This window comes from Oncorhynchus mykiss, chromosome 9 (genome assembly GCF_057628025.1).
Source record: "Oncorhynchus mykiss isolate SJ-2025 chromosome 9, ASM5762802v1, whole genome shotgun sequence".
Lineage (NCBI taxonomy): Eukaryota > Metazoa > Chordata > Actinopteri > Salmoniformes > Salmonidae > Oncorhynchus > Oncorhynchus mykiss.
This window is the reverse complement of record NC_143030.1, coordinates 52,789,924-52,816,376: the sequence shown is the minus strand read 5'-3', so window position 1 is coordinate 52,816,376 and position 26,453 is coordinate 52,789,924. Positions and strand designations below refer to the sequence as shown.

Genomic DNA, 26,453 nt, shown 5'->3' with positions numbered 1-26,453 from the left:
TGCTCGGGCTAATGTGTCCCCATGCCATTCGTGATCCCATTACAACATATTGCATTTGTACGTTTTTGTTAGATAGGGTATGATTTCAAAGGGGAGGGCTGTTGAAAATTGATACAGAAGGTATGTGCAATTTAGATATTCAACAAAGATAATCTCTTACAGCAGGTGTCAAAACAAACTGTAGAAGAGGCACAATATTTTTAAGACAACTTTAGAGGCACAATATTTTTAAGACAACTTTTTCAATTCCAACCACAAAAGAGTTAGGCTAACTACAGTACATTTGAATTTGTTTTCAAGAAATATCATGTATTTTCTTATTTGTATTTTATGTGCATTTTTAAGTGTTCGTACTCAGACCATGTCTAGGTTTAGTAGGCTACTTTCCGGAAGAGTCTGTAAAAAAACATCCAGCCCGCAAAGATAGCAGTGTCATGATTGATGTAACCTCCTCCCCAGGCTCGAATTAAATGACCCATAGACCAACACATAGACAGAGAGAGACCCGGCTGGTGGGCGAGATTATGATAGATGTGACAGAGACAGAAAGTTCGTCGTGCACAGTCAGATGTGAGGCACTAACTTCCTCGTATACAACTAGTACGCACCCTTCAGCTCATTCTATCTGAACTTTAATCCCGGGATGGAAGAGCCGATATAAAAGAAAAAGGAGCGTTTTTCTAAAGAATACAAATAATTCAGCGTTGAGGACCAAATAGCAGAACATACGTGGAATATACAGCTGGTTGGAACGAGGTAACTCCCTCTAATTTGTTATTCTAGACCACTAACCTATACTACAAGGGGAACATGTATACCCACTGATATTCATACCATAGGCAATAAGCATTTCTTAATGAATAAAAGCAGATGACGAACGGATGGGTGTTGTCTTATTAAAGCATTTCCCACCTGTGTAATTCAGTCAGTGCGCTTTAACTAACAGGGTTAACCCTGCATTTAACCATTCGGAATGAATGCCTAAAGGTAAGGTTTTAACCCTATCCCAAACCTTAACGGTGACCTTAACCACTCGGATTGAAAGCCTTAATGTAATGTTTTAACCATATACAAAACCGTAACCCTTAAACCAATGAGTCCTACTATAACGCCAGCGTGTTTGGGACTTCTAACTCCATTTAAAAACCATGTGTTTGAGCTACAGACTTCTAGATTATACTATTGGTTTGTAAAACAAGGGCGGATCCCGAATCGATCCGGGCATGGTCTTTTATATCGAAATGTCTGTAGATTCTGAATGGTTTAAGATACAGCTATCTATGAAAAGCTGAGACTGTCACGAACACGCACATGTCATCTGTTTTGCTCTAAGACACTCACAAACTATACAGGAGTTGTTAGATCCCTTTCATTTTTTCAAATTTTGTTACGTTAGCCTTATTCTAAAATGTACTGAATTTAAAAAAACATCAGAAATCTACACACAATACCCCATAATGACAAAGCGAAAACAGGTTGACATTTTTGCAAATGTACTAAACATTTAAAACAGAAATACCTTACTTACATAAGTATTCAGACCCTTTGCGATTAGACGTGAAATTAAGCTCAGGTGCATCCTGCTTCCATTGGTCATCCTTGAGATGTTTCCACAACTTGATTGGAGTCCACCTGTGGTATATTCAATTGATTGGACATGATTTGGAAAGGCACACACCTGTCTATATAAGGTCCCACAGTGCATGTCAGAGCAAAAACCAAGCAATGAGGTCCAAGGAATTGTCCTTAGAGGACCGACAAAGGTTTGTGTTGAGGCACAGATCTGGGGAAGGGTACCAAAAAATGCCTACAGCAGTGGTTCCCAAAGGTTTTATAGTCCCGTACCCCTCCAAACATTCAACCTCCAGCAGCGTACCACCTCTAGCATCAGGGTCAGCACACTCTCAAATGTTGTTTTTTACCATCATTGTAAGCCTGCCACACACACCAGAAGATACATTTATTAAATATAAGAATGAGTGTGAGTTTTTGTCACTTCCCACGAGCCGGGGTTGTGACAAAGAGCTCTTATAGGACCAGGGCACAAATTATAATATAATAATAATCAATCATTTTGCTCATTATTTAGCCATCTTACATATTAAACCTTATTTGTTCATCAAAAATTGTGAATAACTCACCACTGGTTAATGAGAAGGATGTGCTTGAAAGGATGCACATAACTCTGCAATGTTGGGTTAAATTGGAGAGAGTCTCAGTCTTAAATAATTTTCCTCACACAGTCTGTGCCTGTATTTAGTTTTTACGCTAGTGAGGGCCGAGAATCCACATAGGTACGTGGTTGCAAAGGGCATCAGTGTCTTAATAGCGCCATTTGCCAAGGCAGGATACTCTGAGCGCAGCCCCATCCAGAAATCTGGCAGTAGCTCCTGATAAAATTACATTTTGCACTCGCGTTACCACTCCACTATGTCTTCCTGTCATGGCTTTTGCGCCATCAGTACAGATACCAACACATCTTGACCACCAAAGTCCATTTGACGTCACAAAGCTGTCCAGCACTTTAAAAATATCCTCTCCTGTTGTCCTGGTTTCCATTTGTTTTCAGAAGAGGGTGTCTTCCTTAATTGACCCCCCATAAACGTAACAGACATATACCAGGAGCTGTGCCAGGCCCGCCACGTCTGTTGACTCATCCAGCTGTAACGCATAGAATTCACTGGCTTGTATGCAAAGCAGTAATTGTTTCAAAACATCTCCTGCAATGTCACTAATGCGTCGTGAAACAGTGTTGTTTGATGAAGGCATTGTCTGTCTTTTTTTGTTTGCATTTTCCCCCAGCATTGTCCCAGCCATGACAGCAGGAAGTATTAAGTCCTCCACAATAGTATGGGGCTTGCCTGTCTTAGCCACTCGGTAGCTCACCATACAAGACGCTTCTAGAGCCTTCTTATTTTAAAGGAACCTATTGGTTTGATACATGTCTTACTAAAAAACTCCTGTGGCTTATTTTTCAAAACCTTCATGTTTAGTTTCTAAATGTCTGCGCAAGAGTGAAAGTTTCATTGAGTTGTGAGATAGTACTTTTGCACTCACTGTGGCTGAGGAAAGGCACTACTCCCAATATAAGTGAACCCCAAATCAATGTAGTTCATCATATTTACGCCTTATCGATGGTCCAACATCTCTGTCTGTTGTTCGGGGCTTTCCCAGGTAAGGGGGTAAAAGCTATTGGGCTGCAAAGCCCCGTTGGAAAATCTAAATGGACTATTTGAAAATGTGAACCACACGCAATGTTTAGGAATAGCCAGTTTGGGAATAGCCAGTTTGGGAATAGCCAGTCTATAGCATTGAAGGTCCCCAAAAACACAGTGGCCTCCATCATTCTGGAAGAAGTTTGAAACCACCAAGACTCTTAATAGAGCTGACCTCCTGGCCAAACTGAGCAATTGGGGGAGAAGGGCCTTGGTCAGGGAGGTGACCAAGAACCTGATGATCACTCTGACCGATCTCTAGAGTTCCTCTGTGTAGATTGGAGAACCTTTCAGAAGGACAACCATATTTGCAGCACTCCACCAGTGGCCAGACAGAAGCCACTCCTCAATAAAAGGCACATGACAGCCTGTTTGGAGTTTGCCAAAAGGCACCCAAAGGACTCTTAGACCATGAGAAACAAGATTCTCTGGTCTGATGAAACCAAGATATAACTCTTTGGCCTGAATGACAAGTGTCACGTCTGGAGGAAATCTGTCACCATCCCTATGGTGATGCATGGTGGTGGCAGCATCATGCTGTGAGGATGTTTTTCAGCAGCAGGGACTGGGAGACTAGTCAGAATCGAGGCAAAAATGAATGGCGCAAAGTACAGAGAGATCCTTGATGAAAATCTGCTCCAGAGCACTCAGGACCTCAGACTGGGGCGAAGGTTCACCTTTCCACAGGACAATGACCCTAAGTACACAGCCAAGACAACGCAGGAGTGGCTTCGGAAAAGTCTCTGAATGTTCTTGAGTGACCCAGACAGAGCCCGGACTTGAACCCAAACAAACATCTCTGGAGAGACCTGAAAATAGCTGTGCAGCAATGCTCTCCATCCAACCTGACAGAGCTTGAGAGGATCTGCAGAGAAGAATGGGAGAAACTCCCCAAATACAGGGGTGCCAAGCTTGTAGCATCATACCCAAGAAGACTTGAGGCTGTTATCGCTGCCTAAGGTGCTTCAACAAAGTACTGAGTAAAGGGTCTGAATACTTACAGTATGTAAATTTGATACTTCAGTTTTAAATTTTTAATACAGTTGCTAACATTTCTAAAAACCTGTTTTTGCTTTGTCATTATGGGGTATTGTGTGTAGAATGATGAGGGGGAAAAACAATTTAATACGTTTTAGAATAAGGCTGTAACGTAACAAAATGTGGAAAAAGTTAATGGGTCTGAATACTTTTCGAATGCACTGTAGATGCAATGCCTCTTCATGGCTTGTAATCTATATTTTGATGGAAACCAGGGGTTTGAACCGGTTCAGGGAACAGAACCGGTTCAAGCCAAGCCCCTTCCATGTCAACCCCTCTCTCTCACTCGCTCCCAATTGTGAAATTTCAGTAGTATCTTGAGCAATAGCACTCTGACCAAAAACATGGACTTACCACCTGCACTGACTCTCTACACCTTAGCACGCGCACGCACACACACACACACATCACAACTGCTGCCACTAGATTCTTATTTATTAGTGCTAAATACTGCACAGCTTAAACACTTGACCTTGACATCCCTCTTCCCCAAAACGTGTAAATATTGTACAATAAATTGTGCATTCTCGTATTATAGAGTGCATTCTCGTATTATACTTATGCTACAATGTTTATTCTATTGAATAAACATTGTTTTATTATTATTTATTTATTATTATTATTATTTCTTTACCTTTATTTAACTAGGCAAGTCAGTTAAGAACAAATTCTTATTTTCAATGACAGCCTAGGAACAGTGCCTGTTCAGGGGCAGAACGACAGATTTGTACCTTGTCAGCTCAGGGGTTTGAACTTGCAACCTTCCGGTTACTAGTCCAACGCTCTAACCACTAGGCTACCCTGCCGCCCCGGGTTGCTGTTGCATAATCAAGAAGGAACCTGAAAGTGAGAATTTATTTGGACGGAGTACATCTGTATCCTAAACAACTATTACTCATTCCATAACAAGCTTCTCTATCCGTGCTAATTGGTAGAGTAAATTAATGAGCTATTTTGTCAAAACCGTCGATTTCACAGGCTTTTAAAAAAAATAAGGAAAAGGAACTATATGAATTGTTAGCTCTTTTTTTTTTACCGGTTAAGAACACTGCAACGGAACAAAATAAATAGGGATTCTGTTCAGAATGTAAGTTCTAAGCCCTGATTGGAAAGTAGTAATTGTGGATTTTGTAAAAAGAAAAAAAAACATCACACCCAAAACTTGCTTCCATAAGTTTAACATGTTATGTGTGTGTATAGTGCCTGGTTCCATGGCATGGCAGTTTGTGAGAGTACTAGCAGAGGAGGTTTAGCAGTGATGTTTTTCACATTGTGTACACTCCCAGTCCCAGCCGCCCTCCGCCTGCCCTGCAGCAGATGCAATGATAGCGGTTAGTGCCAGAGGCACACATGGCACAGGGCTCTCACAGCTAACTAGATTTGCATCTGTGGGTAATATGATGGGTTACAGGCAGGCAGGCAGGCAGGCAGGCAGGCAGGCAGGCAGGCAGGCAGGCAGGCAGACACAGACAGACAGACAGACAGACAGACAGACAGACAGACAGACAGAGAGACAGAGAGACAGAGAGACAGAGAGACAGAGAGACAGAGACAGATGGAGGAGGATGGTTGGGGAGTTATTAGGGGCTGATTGGATCAAGTGACGTGGATAGAAAGATGGATGGAGACGATAAGGATGAGGGGGCACTTTCTAAAGAGCAGGGTAGTTCTCTGCGTCTATGGTCTGATCATCACCTCCAGTTAACTTCCTCTGTACAGGAAGTACATGCCATGTGTGTCATGGTTTGATGAGATTAATGGACGATGTGAGTGGTTGATAAGAGGCTGAGGAGGTTTGTAAATGGATGAGAAAGGTTTGGCCAACCACCAGAGACAATTTTTCAAGATACAACACTTGATGGTTTGGAAGAAGCATCTTCTTCTGAGAACCGGAGAGAGAGGTGGGGGGGGGGGGGGTTCCTATACCTGTAGCCTGGCATACTGGCATGGAGAAGCATAATATGATGGATTGGAAAAGGTTCAATCACAATAACCATTTAGCCTTAAATAGTTTTGCTGCAAGTTCAACTTTAACTGTTAAAAAGAAACTGACCCTGCTGTGACAAAGAGGAATACAGTTTAAATGGAAAGGTAAGTGAATATTTACAAATTTAATTCTGTTAGGTTAGAGTAAGGGTATCTCTCAGAATGATAAACATCACTTCTTCCCTTCATCTCTCTTTCTCTCTCTCTTTCACGCTGACACGTCTCAGTTAAAGGCATTCAGTTGTACAACAGACTAGGCATCCCCCTTTCCCTTTCCTTTCCCTTTCCCTTTCTTTCCCTTTCCCTTTCCCTTTCCCTTTCCTTTCCTTTCCTTTCCTTTCCTTTCCTTTCCCTTTCCTTTCCTTTCCTTTCCCTTTCCTTTCCTTTCCTTTCCTTTCCTTTCCTTTCCTTTCCTTTCCTTTCCCTTTCCTTTCCTTTCCTTTCCTTTCCTTTCCTTTCCCTTTCTTTCCTTTCCTTTCCCTTTCCTTTCCTTTCCCTTTCCTTTCCTTTCCCTTTCCATTCCCTTTCCTTTCCCTTTCCTTTCCTTTCCTTTCCCTTTCCCTTTCCTTTCCCTTTCATTCCTTTCTTTCCTTTCTTTCCTTTCTTTCCTTTCCTTTCCCTTTCCTTTCCCTTTCCTTTCCCTTTCCTTTCCTTTCCTTTCCCTTTCTTTCCTTTCTTTCCTTTCCTTTCCCTTTCCTTTCTTTCCTTCCTTTCCTTTCCCTTTCCTTTCCCTTTCCCTTTCCCTTTCCCTTTCCTTTCCTTTCCTTTCCCTTTCCCTTTCCTTTCCCTTTCCCTTTCCCTTTCCCTTTCCTTTCCCTTTCCTTTCCCTTTCCCTTTCCCTTTCCCTTTCCCTTTCCCTTTCCCTTTCCCTTTCCTTCCCTTTCCCTTTCCCTTTCCCTTTCCTTTCCCTTTCCCTTTCCCTTTTCCTTTCCCTTTCCCTTTCCTTTCCCTTTCCTTTTAATACTGCAGCTCATCTGTTTATTTCAACAGAGATGAATAATAAAATGACAGGTCCTATCTCTCTCACACAGACATAGACTCTATTCAATCATAAGAATTACCCCTGTCTAATTTCTCTCTTGTAAATATTTTACACAGACCATATGACTGGTTTAAGTTGAAAAGAAAAAGCTCTTCATGTCACCAATCACCATTAGCAAATGTTTTAACCTGCTGGCCCAAGGGCGGGGCTGCGTGTTTCTAGTTGGGTGTCACTCTGGTGATTATGACTTTGAGCATTTTGTAGCTTTTAAACAGCTGTGTAACAGCACTGTAGGCTTGTATGGGAAATATTACAGTAAACGGTCACCCTCAGAGCATAAGGCAAGTATATCCATACAGTATCTTGTAGTAAACACTTCATAATACATTGACTTAGCACTGCTATGGTGCCATTTTTACACTCTCTCCACCTTGCGTTACCAGTCCAAATGTAGTGAACATACATTGTATTCTGACTGATATTTTTGAAATAACAAATTTTTAGGTTCTTCCACTATGGGCTGTGTGGGGTCCAAGGAGCAGCAGGATCCCAGCAGCAAAGGTGTGGTCAATGATGACTCTCTGAACCAGACTCAGACAACCCACTACGTCAAAGACCCCACCACAGGGACCAAGGCTGTGAGTGAACACCGGGGGGGTATTATTATTACTGCTAGACTCTATTCTGTTGCCAAGAGCAAGATACTGATCTGTAAGTAGGTTTCCTTTGGTGTCTGGGGTGGTCATTACTTCATGTGTGTTAATTGTAAACCCAGCTATCACATCTAGTTCCTTGGAAGTTGTGGGAACAAATGTTTGTAACATGTTGTGTTGCTACCATGCTGTGTTGTCATGTGTTGCTGCCTTGCAATGTTGTTGTCTTAGGTCTCTCTTTATGTAGTGTTGTGTTGTCTCTCTCGTCGTGATGTGTGTTTTGTCCTATAGATATATTTTATTTATGTTTAATTCCAGCCCCCGTCCCAGCGGGGGAGGCCTTTTGTCTTTTGTTAGGCCGTTATTGTAAATAAGAATTTGTTCTTAACTGACTTGCTTAGACAAATAAAGGTTGTTTTTTTTAATGGAAAAAGAAATGCCATATGAAAATAAGTAAACATTTAGCCTGTCGGGGAACGTTTAAATTTAGTTCGCATGGAGGTTCTGAGAACATTTTACCCTGGTTCCTTGAAAGTCTTCCTGGGAGGCCTTATTAACATCCTGAGAATGAAAATTGTGGCTTATTTGGAGGTTTTTGAATGACTTCCTTAAAACTTCTTTTAATAACTCTGATAGCTTATTTGGGGTAAACTTTCTTGAACTCCAAGCGCAGATAAGACGCATGGAAATTACTTGGGCGTTCATCATGCAAACACATTTATTTTTATTGTGACATGGCATCAGTGAGATTCAAACCTATAATCTTCTGTTCTCTATCCATGGAATTAATCCACCAGCGTGGAGCTAGCATGCCATGTTTTTTTAAGCATTCAAAGCTGTTAATTTTAGTCTATTCAAACAAACCCTATTTCAAAGGGAAAAGCACTCAATAAGATCAGGTTTGGCCAATTAGTGGGCGCAGCCAACACACCTGAACACACTTAACAAAATAGAGGATACAGAGAGTTTTGTTGATGCTGAGAATGGAATGTATATTTCTTGTGTTTTTTTATGGAAAGTTTTCTTAACGTTCTCAGAACAATTTGATAACATGACTTTAAATAGAACCGTTATGCTGAAGTACTTGAAATTCCCACAGAATAATATTATTTTTTTGTAACATTCTCTGAACTATTTGAGAACATTCCCAATGTCAAACCGATTAGATAATGTTCCTAGAACATTACCAAAGTTGAAATGAAATGTAACCATGTTTAAACTTTTGGGAAATGTTCTGTTAAAGTAATGAAATACTAAGAAAATTTCTGTCAAGTTCCTTAAATGTGCTGAAAATGTTCCAAAGCCAAGCAACTATCCTGCACCAATCCCAGACATTTGTGGGAAGGTTGTATGCAAAATAACTTTAGGACAACCAGGCTCTCTCTAAGCTCTAAGAAACATCTGGTTCTCAGAACATTATGTGCTACAGTAGCAGGGATGTGACTCACGGCTGTTATTTAGAATGAGGAAGAGGAAGTAGCACAACAAACAAGCGCAGAAATGTGTTTGCGATCATTGAACAGACATTTAGTGACTGAATTGAAAGGTCTCTCCTCTATTTCTGTTTTACTTACATTCCTATTTTCTGTCAGTCTATCTCACTCTTGCTTAGACTGTCATTGACCACACATCTCCTTCTCTGTCTCATTCACTTTCTCCCAACCATACTATACTACAACTATAATATACTATGTTCCATACTACATTTCTCATGGTTCTCCTCAAAACTCTAATCTCATATTGTCTTTACAGAACAGAACCATCTCCGTGGCCCCTCCAGTCCTCTCTAATGGTGAGTATAACGGAGAAAAGTTACAGTACTCACATTGCTTACTTGAGTCTGTGATGGAGGAACTATTACTGTATCGCACTGTATTTTGAGCAGCACACTACACACTGTGTGTCTAAAATGGATTACCGTTTGTTGTCATGTAATGAGGCCACATAATGTATGAGGGTGAAAGGAGTGAGCGTGTGTGGGTTGAAATAGACCACTCAGAGCCTGATCACACGGGACAGCAGAGATGATCTCTCCACTGCTATAACAGTAAAGCAGTCAGACATGAAGTGACCGAGGCAAGGCATTGTTGTTGTATTAACAATGTAAAGTTGCACACAATGTCACCCACAAGTCTTTCTTTGTCATATGTGTGCATGTGTACACACACACACACGCACACGCACACACCCACACACTTATGTTCTCTGCCCCCTCCAGGTACTGAGAGCATTGCCATTGCACTGTATGACTATGAGGGTGTAAATGATGGAGACCTGGACTTCAAGAAGGGAGACAAGCTTAAAATCTTACAGGAGTGAGTGTACCTGATATTTACACACAAACAAGATACATCATTGCCCACACAAAGCAGTGTATAGCTTACCTATACCCACATCTCTCTCCCTCGCTCTCTCTCTCGCTCTCGCTCTCTCGCTCTCTCGCTCTCTCGCTCTCTCTCTCTCTCTCTCTCTCTCTCTCTCTCTCTCTCTCTCTCTCTCTCTCTCTATCTCTCTAGATCTGGAGAATGGTGGAGAGCACAGTTAATTAGCACAGGCAAGGAAGGCTACATCCCCAATAACTATGTAGCCATAGACAGACTTGAAACCGAAGAGTAAGTGTTTTATCAGTGCACTGTGTGAATAGTTTATTAGTAGAGCTGCTCAAAGGAATCAGTGTGAAATAAATGTACCATCATCCAGGTGGTTCTATAAAGGAGTGAGCAGGAAAGATGCAGAGAGGCAGCTGCTAGCATCAGCAAACAAAACGGGATCGTTCATGATCCGTGACAGTGAGACCACCAAGGGTGAGCAAGTTAAAAAGCTCTTATACATACACACATACAAACAAACGTGTACACATTTAGCAAGCTAACACCCTCTCTCCGTCCTACTACAGGCAGCTACTCCTTATCCGTAAGGGACAGTGATTCCCAATCAGGAGACACAGTCAAGCATTACAAGATCCGTACACTGGATAACGGTGGCTTCTACATCTCTCCACGCATCACCTTCAACAACCTGCAGGAACTGGTCAGCCACTATAAAAGTGAGTGCCAACAGCATGGCTAGACCACCATAATACACAGGGATACACCCATAGAGATAGATAGCCCTCTATAGCCCCACAGTGGAGGTGTCATAATGCACATAATACTGAGAAAACCTTGAGGTCAAACAGGGAAATGGTTCCAATCCTTTTTCCACCATAAATGTTTCCCAAAGGGAATTTTACAAACACTTCAAAATAAGGGCTGTTTGTGTAGGCTTACCCCGGCGTGACATTTTGATAATCATGTAAATCTCTCTCAGACAATGTGACTTTTATCAATGTACTCTATTTACTCTCAGATTCAAAATGGCTAATTAGCGTCAAAGTAGACATCATGTAAGACTACAAATCCCTGCAAGCTCCTGAACGTCATCTCTAGTTGCCACCTTTGCTAAAATGTATTGTGTAAAAAACTTGCACAAAACAGTTCACAGAATTGTCCATTTAAATACATTTTGACAATTTATTAATTTCTAAATTTAGCTAACATTAGGTAGGTAATCCAGAGATTCTTACCTTTGCCTCGATTCGGCAGTCTCATCCAGATCATCATGGCATTTGTAGTCCTTTATGATAGCCACATTAGCAGCTAATTAGCATTTCATCTTGGGGGGTAAGTACAGGCAAATATATTGGTAAAAATCACCTTGACCTAGGAAGATTTAGACGGTTATCAAAACTTCACGCCAGGGTAAGCCTACACGAAACACAGCCCTTATTTTAAGTGTTCATAATATCCACTATGGGAAAAATGAATGGTAGAAAAAGGATTGGAACCATTTCCTTTTTTGACCGCTAGGTTATATGGATATTATGACTCATACTGTGGTACTCTATGGCAATGTCCATGCAAAAATCCAACTAGAGTTCTCTATCTATCTCTATGGATTTTATTTTTTTATTTTATTTCACCTTTATTTAACCAGGTAGGCTAGTTGAGAACAAGTTTTCGTTTACAACTGCGACCTGGTCAAGATAAAGCACAGCAGTGTGAACAGACAACAACACAGAGTTACACATGGAGTAAACAATAAACAAGTCAATAACACAGTAGAAAGAAAAAAGAGTCTATATACCTTGTGTGCAAAAGGCATGAGGAGGTAGGCGAATAATTACAATTTTGCAGATTAACACTGGAGTGATAAATGATCAGATGGTCATGTGCAGGTAGAGATACTGGTGTGCAAAAGTAAATAAACAAAAACAGTATGGGGATGAGGTAGGTCAATTGGGTGGGCTATTTACAGATGGACTATGTACAGCTGCAGCGATCGGTTAGCTGCTCAGATAGCAGATGTTTAAAGTTGGTGAGGGAGATAAAAGTCTCCAACTTCAGCGATTTTTGCAATTCGTTCCAGTCACAGGCAGCAGAGAACTGGAAGGAAAGGCGGCCAAATGAGTTGTTAGCTTTAGGGATGATCAGTGAGATACACCTGCTGGAGCGCGTGCTACGGGTGGGTCTTGCCATCGTGACCAGTGAACTGAGATAAGGCGGAGCTTTACCTAGCATGGAATTGTAGATGACCTGGAGCCAGTGGGTCTCAAATCAAATCAAATTTTATTTGTCACATACACATGGTTAGCAGATGTTAATGCGAGTGTAGCGAAATGCTTGTGCTTCTAGTTCCGACAATGCAGTAATAACCAACAAGTAATCTAACTAACAATTCCAAAACTACTACCTTATAGACACAAGTGTAAGGGGATAAAGAATATGTACATGAAGATACATATAGATATGTATTGAGTGCAGTATATACATATGAGATGAGTATGTAAACAAAGTGGCATAGTTAAAGTGGCTAGTGATACATGTATTACATAAAGATGCAGTAGATGATATAGAGTACAGTATATACGTGTACATATGAGATGAATAATGTAGGGTATGTAAACATTATATTAGGTAGCATTGTTTAAAGTGGCTAGTGATATATTTTACATAATTTCCCATCAATTCCCATTATAAAAGTGGCTGGTGTTGAGTCAGTGTGTTGGCAGCAGCCACTCAATGTTAGTGGTGGCTGTTTAACAGTCTGATGGCCTTGAGATAGAAGCTGTTTTTCAGTCTCTCGGTCCCAGCTTTGATGCACCTGTACTGACCTCGCCTTCTGGATGATAGCGGGGTGAACAGGCAGTGGCTCGGATGGTTGATGTCCTTGATGATCTTTATGGCCTTCCTGTAACATCGGGTGGTGTAGGTGTCCTGGAGGGCAGGTAGTTTGCCCCCGGTGATGCGTTGTGCAGACCTCTACCCTCTGGAGAGCCTTACGGTTGTGGGCGGAGCAGTTGCCGTACCAGGCGGTGATACAGCCCGCCAGGATGCTCTCGATTGTGCATCTGTAGAAGTTTGTGAGTGCTTTTGGTGACAAGCCGAATTTCTTCAGCCTCCTGAGGTTGAAGAGGCGCTGCTGCGCCTTCTTCACGATGCTGTCTGTGTGGGTGGACCAATTCAGTTTGTCTGTGATGTGTACACCGAGGAACTTAAAACTTACTACCCTCTCCACTACTGTTCCATCGATGTGGATAGGGGGGTGTTCCCTCTGCTGTTTCCTGAAGTCCACAATCATCTCCTTAGTTTTGTTGACGTTGAGTGTGAGGTTATTTTCCTGACACCACACTCCGAGGGCCCTCACCTCCTCCCTGTAGGCCGTCTCGTCATTGTTGCTAATCAAGCCTACCACTGTTGTGTCGTCCGCAAACTTGATGATTGAGTTGGAGGCGTGCGTGGCCACCCAGTCGTGGGTGAACAGGGAGTACAGGAGAGGGCTCAGAACGCACCCTTGTGGGGCCCCAGTGTTGAGGATCAGCGGGGTGAAGATGTTGTTTTCTACCCTCACCACCTGGGGGCGGCCCGTCAGGAAGTCCAGTACCCAGTTGCACAGGGCGGGGTCGAGACCCAGGGTCTCGAGCTTGATGACGAGCTTGGAGGGCACTATGGTGTTAAATGCCGAGCTGTAGTCGATGAACAGTATTCTCACATAGGTATTCCTCTTGTCCAGATGGGTTAGGGCAGTGTGCAGTGTGGTTGAGATTGCATCGTCTGTGGACCTATTTGGGCGGTAAGCAAATTGGTCTGGCGACGAATATGTAGCGAGGGCCAGCCGACTAGAGCATACAGGTCGCAGTGGTGGGTGGTATAAGGTGCTTTAGTAACAAAACGGATGGCACTGTGATAAACTGCATCCAGTTTGCTGAGTAGAGTATTGGAAGCTATTTTGTAGATGACATCGCCAAAGTCGAGGATCGGTAGGATAGTCAGTTTTACTAGGGTAAGTTTGGCGGCGTGAGTGAAGGAGGGTTTGTTGCGGATTAGAAAGCAGACTCTAGATTTGATTTTAGATTGGAGATGTTTGATATGAGTCTGGAAGGAGAGTTTACAGTCTAGCCAGACACCTAGGTACTTATAGAGGTCCACATATTCTAGGTCGGAACCATCCAGGGTGGTGATGCTAATCGGGCGTGTGGGTGCAGGCAGCGAATGGTTGAAAAGCATGCATTTGATTTTACTAGCGTTTAAGAGCAGTTGGAGGCCACGGAAGGAGTGTTGTATGGCATTGAAGCTCGTTTGGAGGTTAGATAGCACAGTGTCCAAGGAAGGGCTAGAAGTATACAGAATGGTGTCGTCTGCATAGAGGTGGATCAGGGAATCAACATCATTGATATATACAGAGAAAAGAGTCGGCCCGAGAATTGAACCCTGTGGCACCCCCATAGAGACTGCCAGAGGACCGGACAACATGCCCTCCGGTTTGACACACTAAACTCTGTCTGCGCAGCAAGAGCAACATCATTGATATATACAGAGAAAAGAGTCGGCCCGAGAATTGAACCCTGTGGCACCCCCATAGAGACTGCCAGAGGACCGGACAACATGCCCTCCGATTTGACACACTGAACTCTGTCTGCGATGTAGTTGGTGAACCAGGCAAGGCAGTCATTAGAAAAACCAAGGCTACTGAGTCTGCCGATAAGAATATGGTGATTGACAGAGGCGAAAGCCTTGGCCAGGTTGATGAAGACGGCTGCACAGTACTGTCTTTTATCGATGGCAGTTATGATATCGTTTAGTACCTTGAGCGTGGCTGAGGTGCACCCGTTTCCAATCCTTGGGGATCTCAGACGATATGAAAGAGAGGTTGAACAGGCTGGGTTGCGACAATGGCGGCGGATAGTTTCAGAAATAGAGGGTCCAGATTGTCAAGCCAGCAGTCACTGTTACTAAAGCGGATGGTAACAGAGGTAAACAGCCCCCTCTGCTGGCTGCCTGTTCTGAATATGGGCACACGGTCTATATGGCCTCCAGCAGTGTTTACTTTCTATGTGTTTATTAATGTGTGTTAGGTACAGTTAAAAAATACATTCAGTTAATGTCCTGTTTGATTCAGAGTTTTGTGTGTGGATGTCTTACTCTCATTGGATGTGTTTGCTTCCTATAGAGCAGGGAGATGGTCTGTGCCAGGCCTTGACCAGCCCCTGCCTCAGTCCCAAGCCCCAGAAGCCCTGGGAGAAGGATGCCTGGGAGATCCCTCGGGAGTCCCTCAAACTTGATAGGAAGCTCGGGGCTGGCCAGTTCGGAGAGGTCTGGATGGGTGAGTTACTCAAACATTCTGAGAAGGTTATGCTTGGACCATTACTGGGAGATCAGAATAAGTTTTATGTATTCTGAAAAAATCTTGCTTTTTGCGAGCTGTGAACTGAGCATGGCTAATGTGGTTGTCTTTGTGTCTTTTATTGTAGCTACATACAACAAGCACACCAAGGTGGCAGTGAAGACCATGAAGCCTGGCACCATGTCGGTAGAGGCTTTCCTGGACGAGGCAAACCTGATGAAGGCCCTGCAGCATGACAAGCTGGTCCGTCTGAACGCTGTGGTTACAAAAGAGGAACCCATCTACATCATCACAGAGTTCATGGAAAAGGGTATGAACACTACAGTTTGACATTTTGTACACATTTACATTACCGTACTGTACATTTCCTGTCAGTGTATTTCTGTCATTGAATTCTGTTTGTGTGTATGTGTGTGCGTGTTTAGGCAGTTTGCTGGACTTCTTGAAGAGTGATGAGGGCAACCGTGTGCAGCTCCCCAAACTCATTGACTTCAGTGCACAGGTGAGATTCAGCTTCTGTATTTTTTTTCAATCACTGGTGCAATTTTCGCAAGTATGTGGTACATTTTTACAACTCTAAACACACAAAAAAACAACTTCACAAAGTCACTTGGTCACTGCACTAAATCACTCTTTCAATTTGGACAGATATTCAATCTACTGTAACTATCTGCTTTTCAAAATGAAATATTCAATTAACTATAAGATTTTCTTGTCTGCTGTCAAATTTCATATTTTTTTTACCTCAAATGTATCCTTTTACATCAACTTATGTTGGAAGGTAAAACCAAATAATTTATGGGGGTGGCTGTAAAAACATAATCATTCTTTATCAGTGCTACAATGTACTGCTGAAATACCTGGGTTGTGTACAGGATTGGGGAGTAACATATGGCATGTAATCTGTTATATGTAACTGATTACAAAAAACTAACTGTAATCCGTTACGTTACCAGCAAAAAAATTGTAACCAGCTTAAAGATACTTTTGAAAAACTAGATGATTACTTCTAGGATTACTTTTAAATTCAGAAAAGATGTTTGCGTAATTAAAATACTTTATGACAACTTTCTGTTTTCTCAATGACATTCAAATCAGCATTGATAAAGGAACAAGTTTTAAGTTTGTTTCGCCTGATAGTCTGACCACTATGATGACACACCAAATGTGTTTGATGGATTGTGGGAAAAGCACAGGAATAGGTTTCTGTAGGCTACAGTCCAATTTGTTATTAGATTTTTTTTTTCAGGAACTCAGTCCAGCTTTCAACTTACTCTTGAAAGTTGATGTAGTACAATGTGCAATTTCGAAATTGGATAGTGAATCATCAGTTTTCCCCTGGTCATGTCAGTCATTGCAGACCTTAGAGAGCTATTTATAACTTGTCAGAAAAGTCCAGATCAACTAGCCCATGTCAGCTAATGTTTTTTAGCTTGGTTTTTTAGCCCATAGATTTTGTAGTAATGTCCGAGTCACTCAAATATCACATGAATACACATTAGACATGGCAAAATCTATAGAATTGTAAGAACATTTGCTATAAAACTGCAACATTTTCTCTGTGCCCTAATGAAAATTGTAGAATTGCAGGAAACAAGCTTTTAACCTGATAGATGTTCTCTCGACCAACAAGAGGGGTCTCGGCCAACAAGAGGGGTGTGAACAGTTCGTGTCATGAACAGTGCTTGTGCCCACAGAAATAGTGTGGCATGTGCGCGAGCAGGGGTGGTGTGGCTGAGCGGGATATTCCCCAATACAGCCTACGGGCGGTACAGATATCACTTAGGCCTATTATTGATATTTACATGTCAATTATATGAATCACACTGCTGCTCTCTCAATTATTCGCGCCTTACGGATTGTGCTTGTTGTGAATGGCCTTTCACAAATGTGTAGGTGTATTTAACCTCAATAATGGTTGAATTGAAGAAGGCTAGGCTAAGCTGCCTATCAGTCATTGTTTATGCGACCTGTGGACAGGCTGTGTAAAATGTGCTCTTGCCACAGCTGCATAGTAGTGCGGATCCTTGCCATGCAATAAAAGGGGTACTGTGCTCCAAACTGTCAAAAATCTCATTTGTGACGATAAAAAAACAGGTCACACTTTATTTGGATAATCCAGATTCTTCAACTGTAGATGCTCTGCAGATGATCATACTATCAACAAACTGTAGATAAGCAACTGCTTGCTAATGTTACAGTTAAAGCCAGGGGGGAATGTGTGAAACCCCAAAGAATGCATAATCAAAAGGTTTTGAACATAATATAGGGGGCTTATCAGTGTACTTAAGAGTTTAGAAAACATACCACGTCTGAAGAATGCGCCATTGATAAAAACCGTAACAATATATTCCACTCGTTATCTGAATTTCATTGAGCTACTGTAAGTTGATGAGTTTGGTCAAGCTGGGAGAGAAAGGTTATGCTGTATCAGTTGCCAAGTCACATAGAAAAGGTGATCTTGAACAACAATGCTGCATGGGGTAGAAATGGCCTACACACACCGTGCTACACAAATACCTTTTTACTGTAGCCTACTGCCTTACAATACCCCCAGAATTCCCCTATTTCTGCTCATTTGTTCTACTTATGTACTCTATAAGGATAATGAAACTGTGACACATCCTACCATTAGATACAACAATATGGTTGAAAAAAACAAATGGTTAAAGTAATAGCTGAATACTGTATGGAAAAGTATATTTACCATCCGCTATTCCTTCTATTCAACACTTCAAAAACGACCGTTTGAAAAATGTATCGTGAATTTTTTGCTATTGGATGAAAGGTTAGTTGAATTGGCTAAATGGTGAGTGTATTGGTGACTAAACAAAATGTTATCATGGTATTTCACGTAAAACCAAAATGTGTTCAACACAAATGGATGCCCAAGCAAAGGTTCTGAACATAAGACAGCATTAAAAGTGTTATCAGTTTCGAGTTTTGTACTTAAGAGTTTTGAAAATGCACCACTTACATCTGAAAAATGCACCAAATCGATTGAAAAAACCCCGGTAAACTGTCAGTTCGGGTTTTGTATGGTTTTATATTCTCCAAGTCTTCTACAGCAGTTCTTTTGCAGAAGGGAAATGAGATACAAAAACAGTGGGACTAATCCCATAACAAAACAAAGGGAGAATGCTTCGGTCTCATTATGTCCATTTACCGACATCATCAAGCCACTCATTTGTGGTCTCGTGCCGATCCTGCCTTTGTTCTGTGGCCCATGTTTCTCCTATTGTGGGTAGCCTTTCAATATTCAAATCTGTCTTTAGCTTGGCAGAAGAAGCTGTGTGGCAGCACATGTTTGTAATCGAATTCTTTATGCCAATGTTTGCCGTTGAACAAATGTTTGCTTTGAATATTTTAACAATATGTTTTACTATGATTATTGACACATTGTATTACAAGGAATAGATGGACACAGTTCAAAATATCAGTTTGAACCTGATCATACAGTATTTGCATTTTTACAACTGTTGCTGCAGATACACAAAGGCAATATAGGGGGCATACTTTTTATTTATTTATCAAATAAAAAGAGGACCTCAGAGAAAAATCAAACGTATAAACGTATGCTTATCTGTGATTATGTATGTTTATGCCATCTGTTGTATGTGGATTGTAGGTGAGAGGTTTGAAAAACTAGGAAGCTCTCAAAATGGAATGGAGAGAGAGAAAGACTGAAAGAGCAGGGGAACAGGAAGACATTGTTGGATCAGTCTGTTCAGATTGAAATCTACCATGACAGATTTGGTTATGTTTGTTATATTATTAAGCTGAGATTGGTACACAGATTAGGTTTATCAAGTTCTATAACAGCATATGTCAGTCAATGTGTGTCTATATACGTGTGTGTGTGTGTGTGTGTGTGTGTGGATGAAAGGTTAGTTGAATTGGCTAAATGGTGAGTGTATTGGTGACTAAACAAAATGTTATCATGGTATTTCACGTAAAACCAAAATGTGTTCAACACATTTTGCTACTTACTACTTACTTTGTGTGTGTGTGTGTGTGTGTGTGTGAGAGAGTGGTGAAAAATAAAGCCTGCTGGTAGTTGTAATTTTAAAGGGAACCCAGATGATCCCAGTATGTTGGGAAGGAAATGTTGTCCCAGTTAAGTAGGTATTGGAGTAATCAGTGCTTGTAAATAACATCATTTGCTAATTGAAAGTCAATTATCTTTATTGATATCATTGTTTTTATGACTGCTTATTTTATCATCCTATAGGTGATCCTAAGGGGTAGGCAAAATCCTGTCTCGTAAGGGGAGGCTACTTACTTTGCAGCTTGAGATAAAAAAAAAATGAGACGTGAAAACAGCAGATACAGTGCATTCGGAAAGTATTCAGACCCCTCGACTTTTTCCACATTTTGTTACGTTACAGCCTTATTCTAAAATGGAGGGGGGGGGGGGGGGTCCTTCATCAATCTACACACAATAACCCATAATGACAAAGCAAAAACAGTTGTAACTTAAAAAAAATAAAAAATAATAATAATTATAAAAAATATACATAAGTATCCATACCCTTTACTCAGTACTTTGTTGAAGCACCTTTGGCAGTGATTACGACATCGAGTCTTCTTGGGTATGACGCTACAAGCTTGGCACACCTGTATTTGGGGAGTTGCTCCAATTTTCCTTGCAGATCCCATCAAGCACTGTCAGGTTGGATGGGGAGTGTTGCTGCACAGCTATTTTCAGGTCTCTCCAGAGATGTCCGATCGGGTTCAAGTCTGGGCTCTGGATGGGCCACTCAAGGACATTCAGGGACTTGTCCCGAATCCACTCCTGCGTTGTCTTGGCTGTGTGCTTCGGGTCATTGTCCTGTGGGAAGGTGAACCTTCGCTCCAGTCGGAGGTCCTGAGCCCACCAGAGCAGGTTTTCATTAAGGATCTCTCTGTACTTTGCTCCATTCATCTTTCCCTCGATCCTGACTAGTCTCCCAGTCCCTGCCGCTGAAAACATCCCCACAGCATGATGCTGCCACCACCATGCTTCACCGTAGGGATGGTGCCAGGTTTCCTCCAGACGTCATGCTTGGCATTCAGGCCAAAGAGTTCAATATTGGTTTCATCAGACCAGAGAATCTTGTTTCTCAAGGTCTAAGAGTCCTTTAGATGCCTTTTGGCAAACTCCAAACAGGCTGTCATGTGCATTTTACTGAGGAGTGTCTTCCGTCTGGCCACTCTACCATAAAGGCCTGATTGGTGGAGTGCTGTAGACAAGGTTGTCCTTCTGTAAAGTTCTCCCATCTCCACAGAGGAACTGCTCTATCAGAGTGACCATTGGCCTCTTGGTCACCTCCCTGACCAAGGCTCTTCTCCCCCAATTGCTCAGTTTGGCCGGGCGGCCAGCTCTAGGAAGAGTCTTGGTGGTTCCAAACTTCTTCCAGAAATGCTTGGGTACCCTTACCCAGATCTGTGCATCGATACAATTCTGTCTGGGAGCTCTACGGACAATTTCTTCGACCTCATAGCTTGGTTTTTGCTCAGACTTGATTTGACATGGTCTGACAACTGTGGGACCTTATACTGTATAGACAGATGTGTGCCTTTCCAAATCATGTCCAATCAATTAAATTTACCACAGGTGGACTCCGAGTTGTAGAAACATCTCATGGATGACCGAATGGAAACAGGATGCACTTGAGCTTAATTTTGAGACTCATAGCAAAGGGTCTGAATACTTATGTAAATAAGGTATTTCTGTTTTATATTTGTAATTATGTGGCATTGTGTGTAGATTGATGAGGATTTTTTTTTTTTTTCATCCATTTTAGAATAAGCCTGTAACGTGACAAAATGTGGAAAAAGGGGTCTGAATACTTTCATTATGATCCTTTGCCAAGTGAACAAACACAGAAGTATGTTTGGAGTGCCCCCTTTTCTATTGTCTTCTGACATCTAACCATGTCTTTGTCCGTAGATTGCAGAAGGAATGGCCTACATCGAGCAGAGGAACTATATTCACCGAGACCTGCGAGCCGCCAACATCCTGGTCTCGAAGGCTCTGGTGTGCAAGATTGCTGACTTTGGCCTCGCCCGAATCATCGAGGACAATGAGTACACAGCCAGGGAAGGTAAGCATTATCCCCTTGGGGAACATGTCTGTGCCAAATAATGGTTCATTAATAACTGTAACATAACAGCTGATTTAGCTAATATTAGGACAGTTGTAGTAGAGAAAGGGAGCTTTTAGATGTGGGTGTGGTTTGGAATTCGAATTTGAGAGAGGGAAGTCAGGGAACAATGAAGAGATATATATATATCATTATGTCAGAGTGAGTTCTGTGGGACTGAATAAATAGCAGAGTTTGAATAGAAAAAGACAAGCTGTATTTTTTATCAGTGACAGCAGGGTGCAGCAGAAGGTAGAGTAAGAAAGCCTACTCTTGTTCCCTAAAAGGAGCAAAGTTCCCCATCAAATGGACGGCCCCAGAGGCAATCAACTTTGGCTCCTTCACCATCAAATCAGATGTCTGGTCCTTTGGCATCCTACTGACCGAGATCATCAGCTATGGACGCACACCATATCCAGGTCAGGACCTGAATGATAACATGTACTCTACTGTACTTGTACTGTATATTAATTGAATGATGAATTCAATTAATCTTTGTCCCCCCTGTAATGATGTGTTTCTGTGCTGGCTCTATCATCTAGGTATGACAAACCCAGAAGTGATTCGCTCTCTGGAGAGCGGCTACCGCATGCAGCGCACCGACAGTTGTCCGCAGGAGCTCTATGACGTCATGTTGGAGTGCTGGAAGAACAAGCCCGAGGACCGGCCCACCTTTGAGTATCTGCAGAGTGTCCTGGAGGACTTCTACACTGCAACAGAGAGCCAGTACCAGCAACAGCCATGATCCAGAATGATTCAGGCAGATACATAACCTACTCTCTCATACTCTTATACAAATGTACATGTGTACAGACAAACCTACAGAGAAAAAAAGGGGATCTGAACATGTTTCAGCTGGTTCCTTATGAAACATGGCATTTACTGTAACTTAGTGAAGTATGACCTAACAAATCTATTACAGTGATTCATGAAATGCCTGAGTGTAAGGCGTTTTCAACATTTTTATTTATTTATATTTAATTTGCATATCGTGTTGGGTGACTTTACCTTCCCTTTCCCTTTGTAGTTAGCTCTGCCAGTCCTGTTTGTTTGTTTGTTTGTTTGTTGTATGAATTAACTGTGCTCTAACTATGTATTTGAATTTGCTTTGCATACACGCCCAGAAAATGCACAAAATGAGAAATAAAAAAAGATTTGTACATTTCCTATGTATGCCCAGGGCATACAGTATATTGGAAAATGTTATTTTTAATCTGGCATATACCATTGAATCACTATAATTCACTGAACAAGCACTGGAGTACAACAGTATAATCTTTTAATTTACAAAACACGTTTCGTCTATTTGGTAAGGTGATTAATTTATTCAAGCCAAGAGTACCTGTCCATTCTCTATACTGAATGCACAATATATACACAAAAGTATGTGGACACCCCTTCAAATGAGTGGATTTGGCTATTTCAGCCACACCTGTATAAATCGGCGTACAGTCATGCAATCTCCCTAGACAGACATAGGCAGTAAAATGGCCTTACTGAAGAGCTCAGTGAATTTCAACTTGGCACCGTCATAGTCAGTTGGTCAAATGTCTGCCCTGCTAGATCTGCCCCAGTCAACTGTAAGTGCTGTTATTGTGAAGTGGAAACGTCTAGGAGCAACAACAGCTCAGCCGCAAAGTGGTAGGCCACACAAGCTCACAGAACAGGACCGGTGAGTGCTGAAGCACGTAGCCCGTAAAAATCTTCTGTTCTCTGTTGCAAAATGTAGTTCTGTCCTTGAGCTGTTTTTGTCTGTTAATCTTCTGTATTACGTCATGTTTCATGTTCTGTGTGGACCCCAGAAAGAGTAGCTGCGGCTTTCAAAACCGCTATTAAGGATCTTAATAAAATACCAAATACTCACTACCGAGTTCCAAACTGTCTCTGGAAGCAATGTCAGCACAGTAACTGTTCGTCGGGAGCTTCATGAAATGGGTTTCCATGGCTGATCATAGTGCCAACTGTAAAGTTTGGTGGAGGAGGAATAGTGGTCTGGGGCTGTTTTTCAAGGTTCGGGCTAGGCCCCTTAGTTCCAGTGAAGGGAAATCATAATGCTACAACATAGAATGACATTCTGGATGATTCTGTGCTTCCAACTTTGTGGCAACAGTTTGGGGAAGGCCCTTTCCTGTTTCAGCATGACACAAAGCAAGGTCCATACAGAAATGGTGTGTTGAGATCGGTGTGGAAGAACTTGACTGGCCTGCACAGAGCCCTGACCTCAACCCCATCGAACACCTTTGGGATGAATCAGTGCCCAACCTCACTAATGCTGGAAGCAAGTCCCCTCAGCTATTTTCTAACATCTAGTGGAAAGCCTTCCCAGAAGAGTGGAGGCTGTTATAGCAGCACATGGGGGGACCAACTCCATATTAATGCCCATGTGTTTGGGACGAGATGTTCGACAAGCAGGTGTCCACATATTTTTGGTCATGTAGAGTATATACGGTGCCTTCGGAAAGTATTCAGACCCCTTGAATTTTTCCACATTTTGTTACATTACAGCCTTATTCTAAAATGTATTAAATAAATACTAAAATTCTCAGCAATCTACACACAATACCCCGTAATGACAAAGCAAAAACATTACAAAATATCGAAAAAGTCAATGGTTCAGAATACTTTCCAAGGGCACTGTATAGGCTACACAAGGGAATAATGTGAAATATTGTGAGGGACAATGTGACATTTTTAGAAAACGCGATTTTGTTATTTGCTCAGTTTTTTTAACACTTTTTTGTAGGCCACTGTTATCATTTGTTTAGCGTGGCTGAATAATTTGTGCATTGAGGTAGATGCCATAACAATTGACTGCACAGCCATTCAATGCTGGATAGGGGATGTTTTCAGATGAACAATGTTTTTTTTTAAACAAAATGCTTTTTGATATTTTGTTATAGATGCTTGTAAGTGCAATAAAGAAAATTAGTTAAAGCCAGACTCAGTCCTAAATAATCCAACTTTTTTTTCTTGTTTAATATTTCTCAAAATGGATATGTGAAAGCTTCATTTGCCACTTGTGTCTCCAAGTTTTTACGAGTTATACGTGCAGCAGCTACATTTACAAATTGCAGATCAGATTTCTCCAGGTAATTATGACGTATGATATTGATAATTCTTCTAGCACACTTTGTAGGCCTACAGTCTATTACTCTGATCCATCCACAACTACAGCAACACAACAACATGACGAATAGGCCTATCTACAGGCCAAAATAAAGGAAACACCAACATCAAGTGTCTTAAAAGGGCATTGGGCCACCAAGAGCCAGAACAGCTTCAATGCACCTTGGCATAGATTCTACAAGTCTCTGGAACTCTATTGGAGGGATGCGACCAGTCCTCCACAAGATATTCCAGCATTTGATGGTGGTGGATAACGCTGTCTCAGGCGCCTCTCCTGAATCTCCCATAAGTGCTCAATTGGGCAGAGATCTGGTGACGGAGACAGCCATGGCATATGGATTACGTCGTTTTCATGCTCATCAAACCATTCAACGACCTCTTGTGCCCTGTGGATGGGAGCATTTTCATCCTATGGGGGCATAGCCATGGTATCCAAAATAAGGGCCTGCCCAGCAATTTTATACATGACCCAAAGCATGATGGGATGTTAATGTTACTTAGTTAACTCAGGAACCACGCCTGTGTGGAAGCACCTGTTTTCAATACACTTTGTATCACTTATTTACTCAACTGTTTCCTTTACTTTGGCCGTTACCTTTATTTCGCTGTCATTATGAATTAGACTCATTATACATGAGAGTTAAGTGATACAGAATGCGTGTGGTAACGGTTCATATACTGTAATATTGGCTCCTGGATGTCAGTCCTTCTGTCCGTCTGTCCGTCTTTGCGACCGCTGATGATGCGCGGCAGTACAGATTTGAAAACACCGGCCGGTCTGATACTGAGTTGTTTTGATGGCGCTATCTGGAGTTCCTGAATGAAGTGGGAATTGGGAACATTTTCTACTTGCTATAGCTGGACCATGTTTTAGACTCACGACTAATGCCAGCATGCTGCTGTGGACAGTGCCAATGGAAGTCCCCAACGTAACCTGTTGTTCTGATGGCGAAATGTCAACCTCAGGATTATCATGTTAACCAATTTTCAATGTACACAAACCTTGTATAAGATATGTTGAATTTGTACCTTTGAAACAGCTTCAGATCTTCAACGCTATATCCATTATCAGAATAAACAATAGGCTAGACAGCACCTCCTACTGGAGAGTGGATCTATCTACAACCACCACTTTCATCTCCCATCCAGGGTTTTAACTAAGCCCTGCTTAGCTTTAATGTTTGTTGCTGACTATTACTAATATTCTGATGTGATTGTATAGGCATCTCCATTTCACTATTCACTGTTGCTATTTTTTAAACAATAGTAACCCTGCCTTTACAGGCAGTTCATCATTGAAAATGGATCATTTGATTCAATGCAATTCCCTGCCTCCTGCAAATCAAACATGTTTTTAGAAATCAGCTTTTTGATCTCTGCATATACCAATATTCTGTACTCTGGAGCAAAAAATCAGTGGGATCATGGCACTTGCTTTCTCCTTAAAATTCGATGTTGTGATAGGTCTACCCTGAACCAATTTTATCCATATATAGGCCTATTAAAAAACAGTATAGATATAGCCGAGGGAAGGCCTGAGGGAGATAGGCAAAGTTGGGGGTACTGGGGAGGAGTTGATCAAATATTTTGGTAGCTTAACTACAGACAGTTTAGATCTTCTCTTTTCAGAAGTAGGTTAGTCATCGTTTGCTTTCTCCCGTGATTG

The 26,453-nt window shown here is 41.7% G+C and overlaps 1 protein-coding gene and 1 long non-coding RNA gene across 3 annotated transcripts in view; one reads left to right on the top strand and one right to left on the bottom strand.

Moving 5' to 3' along the window:
• The window catches only part of LOC149981256 (uncharacterized), a 376,586-nt gene that overhangs the window by 9,568 nt on the left and 340,565 nt on the right, over positions 1 to 26,453 (bottom strand). The window lies entirely within an intron of this gene.
• Positions 164 to 24,595, top strand: LOC110532244 (tyrosine-protein kinase HCK). Of its 2 annotated transcripts, XM_021615968.3 has the most exons (13): positions 164 to 756; positions 7,726 to 7,859; positions 9,627 to 9,666; positions 10,093 to 10,189; positions 10,391 to 10,486; positions 10,575 to 10,678; positions 10,771 to 10,920; positions 15,363 to 15,515; positions 15,664 to 15,846; positions 15,962 to 16,038; positions 21,469 to 21,622; positions 21,949 to 22,080; positions 22,204 to 24,595. In XM_021615968.3, the coding sequence occupies exons 2-13, from the start codon at positions 7,737 to 7,739 to the stop codon at positions 22,404 to 22,406; spliced, it is 1,512 nt and encodes a 503-aa protein (XP_021471643.2). In that variant the 5' UTR covers positions 164 to 756; positions 7,726 to 7,736; the 3' UTR covers positions 22,407 to 24,595. The 2 variants fall into 2 exon arrangements, with proteins under 2 accessions (XP_021471643.2, XP_090040591.1); XM_090184465.1 differs by lacking the exons at positions 164 to 756; positions 7,726 to 7,859 and adding an exon at positions 9,300 to 9,420.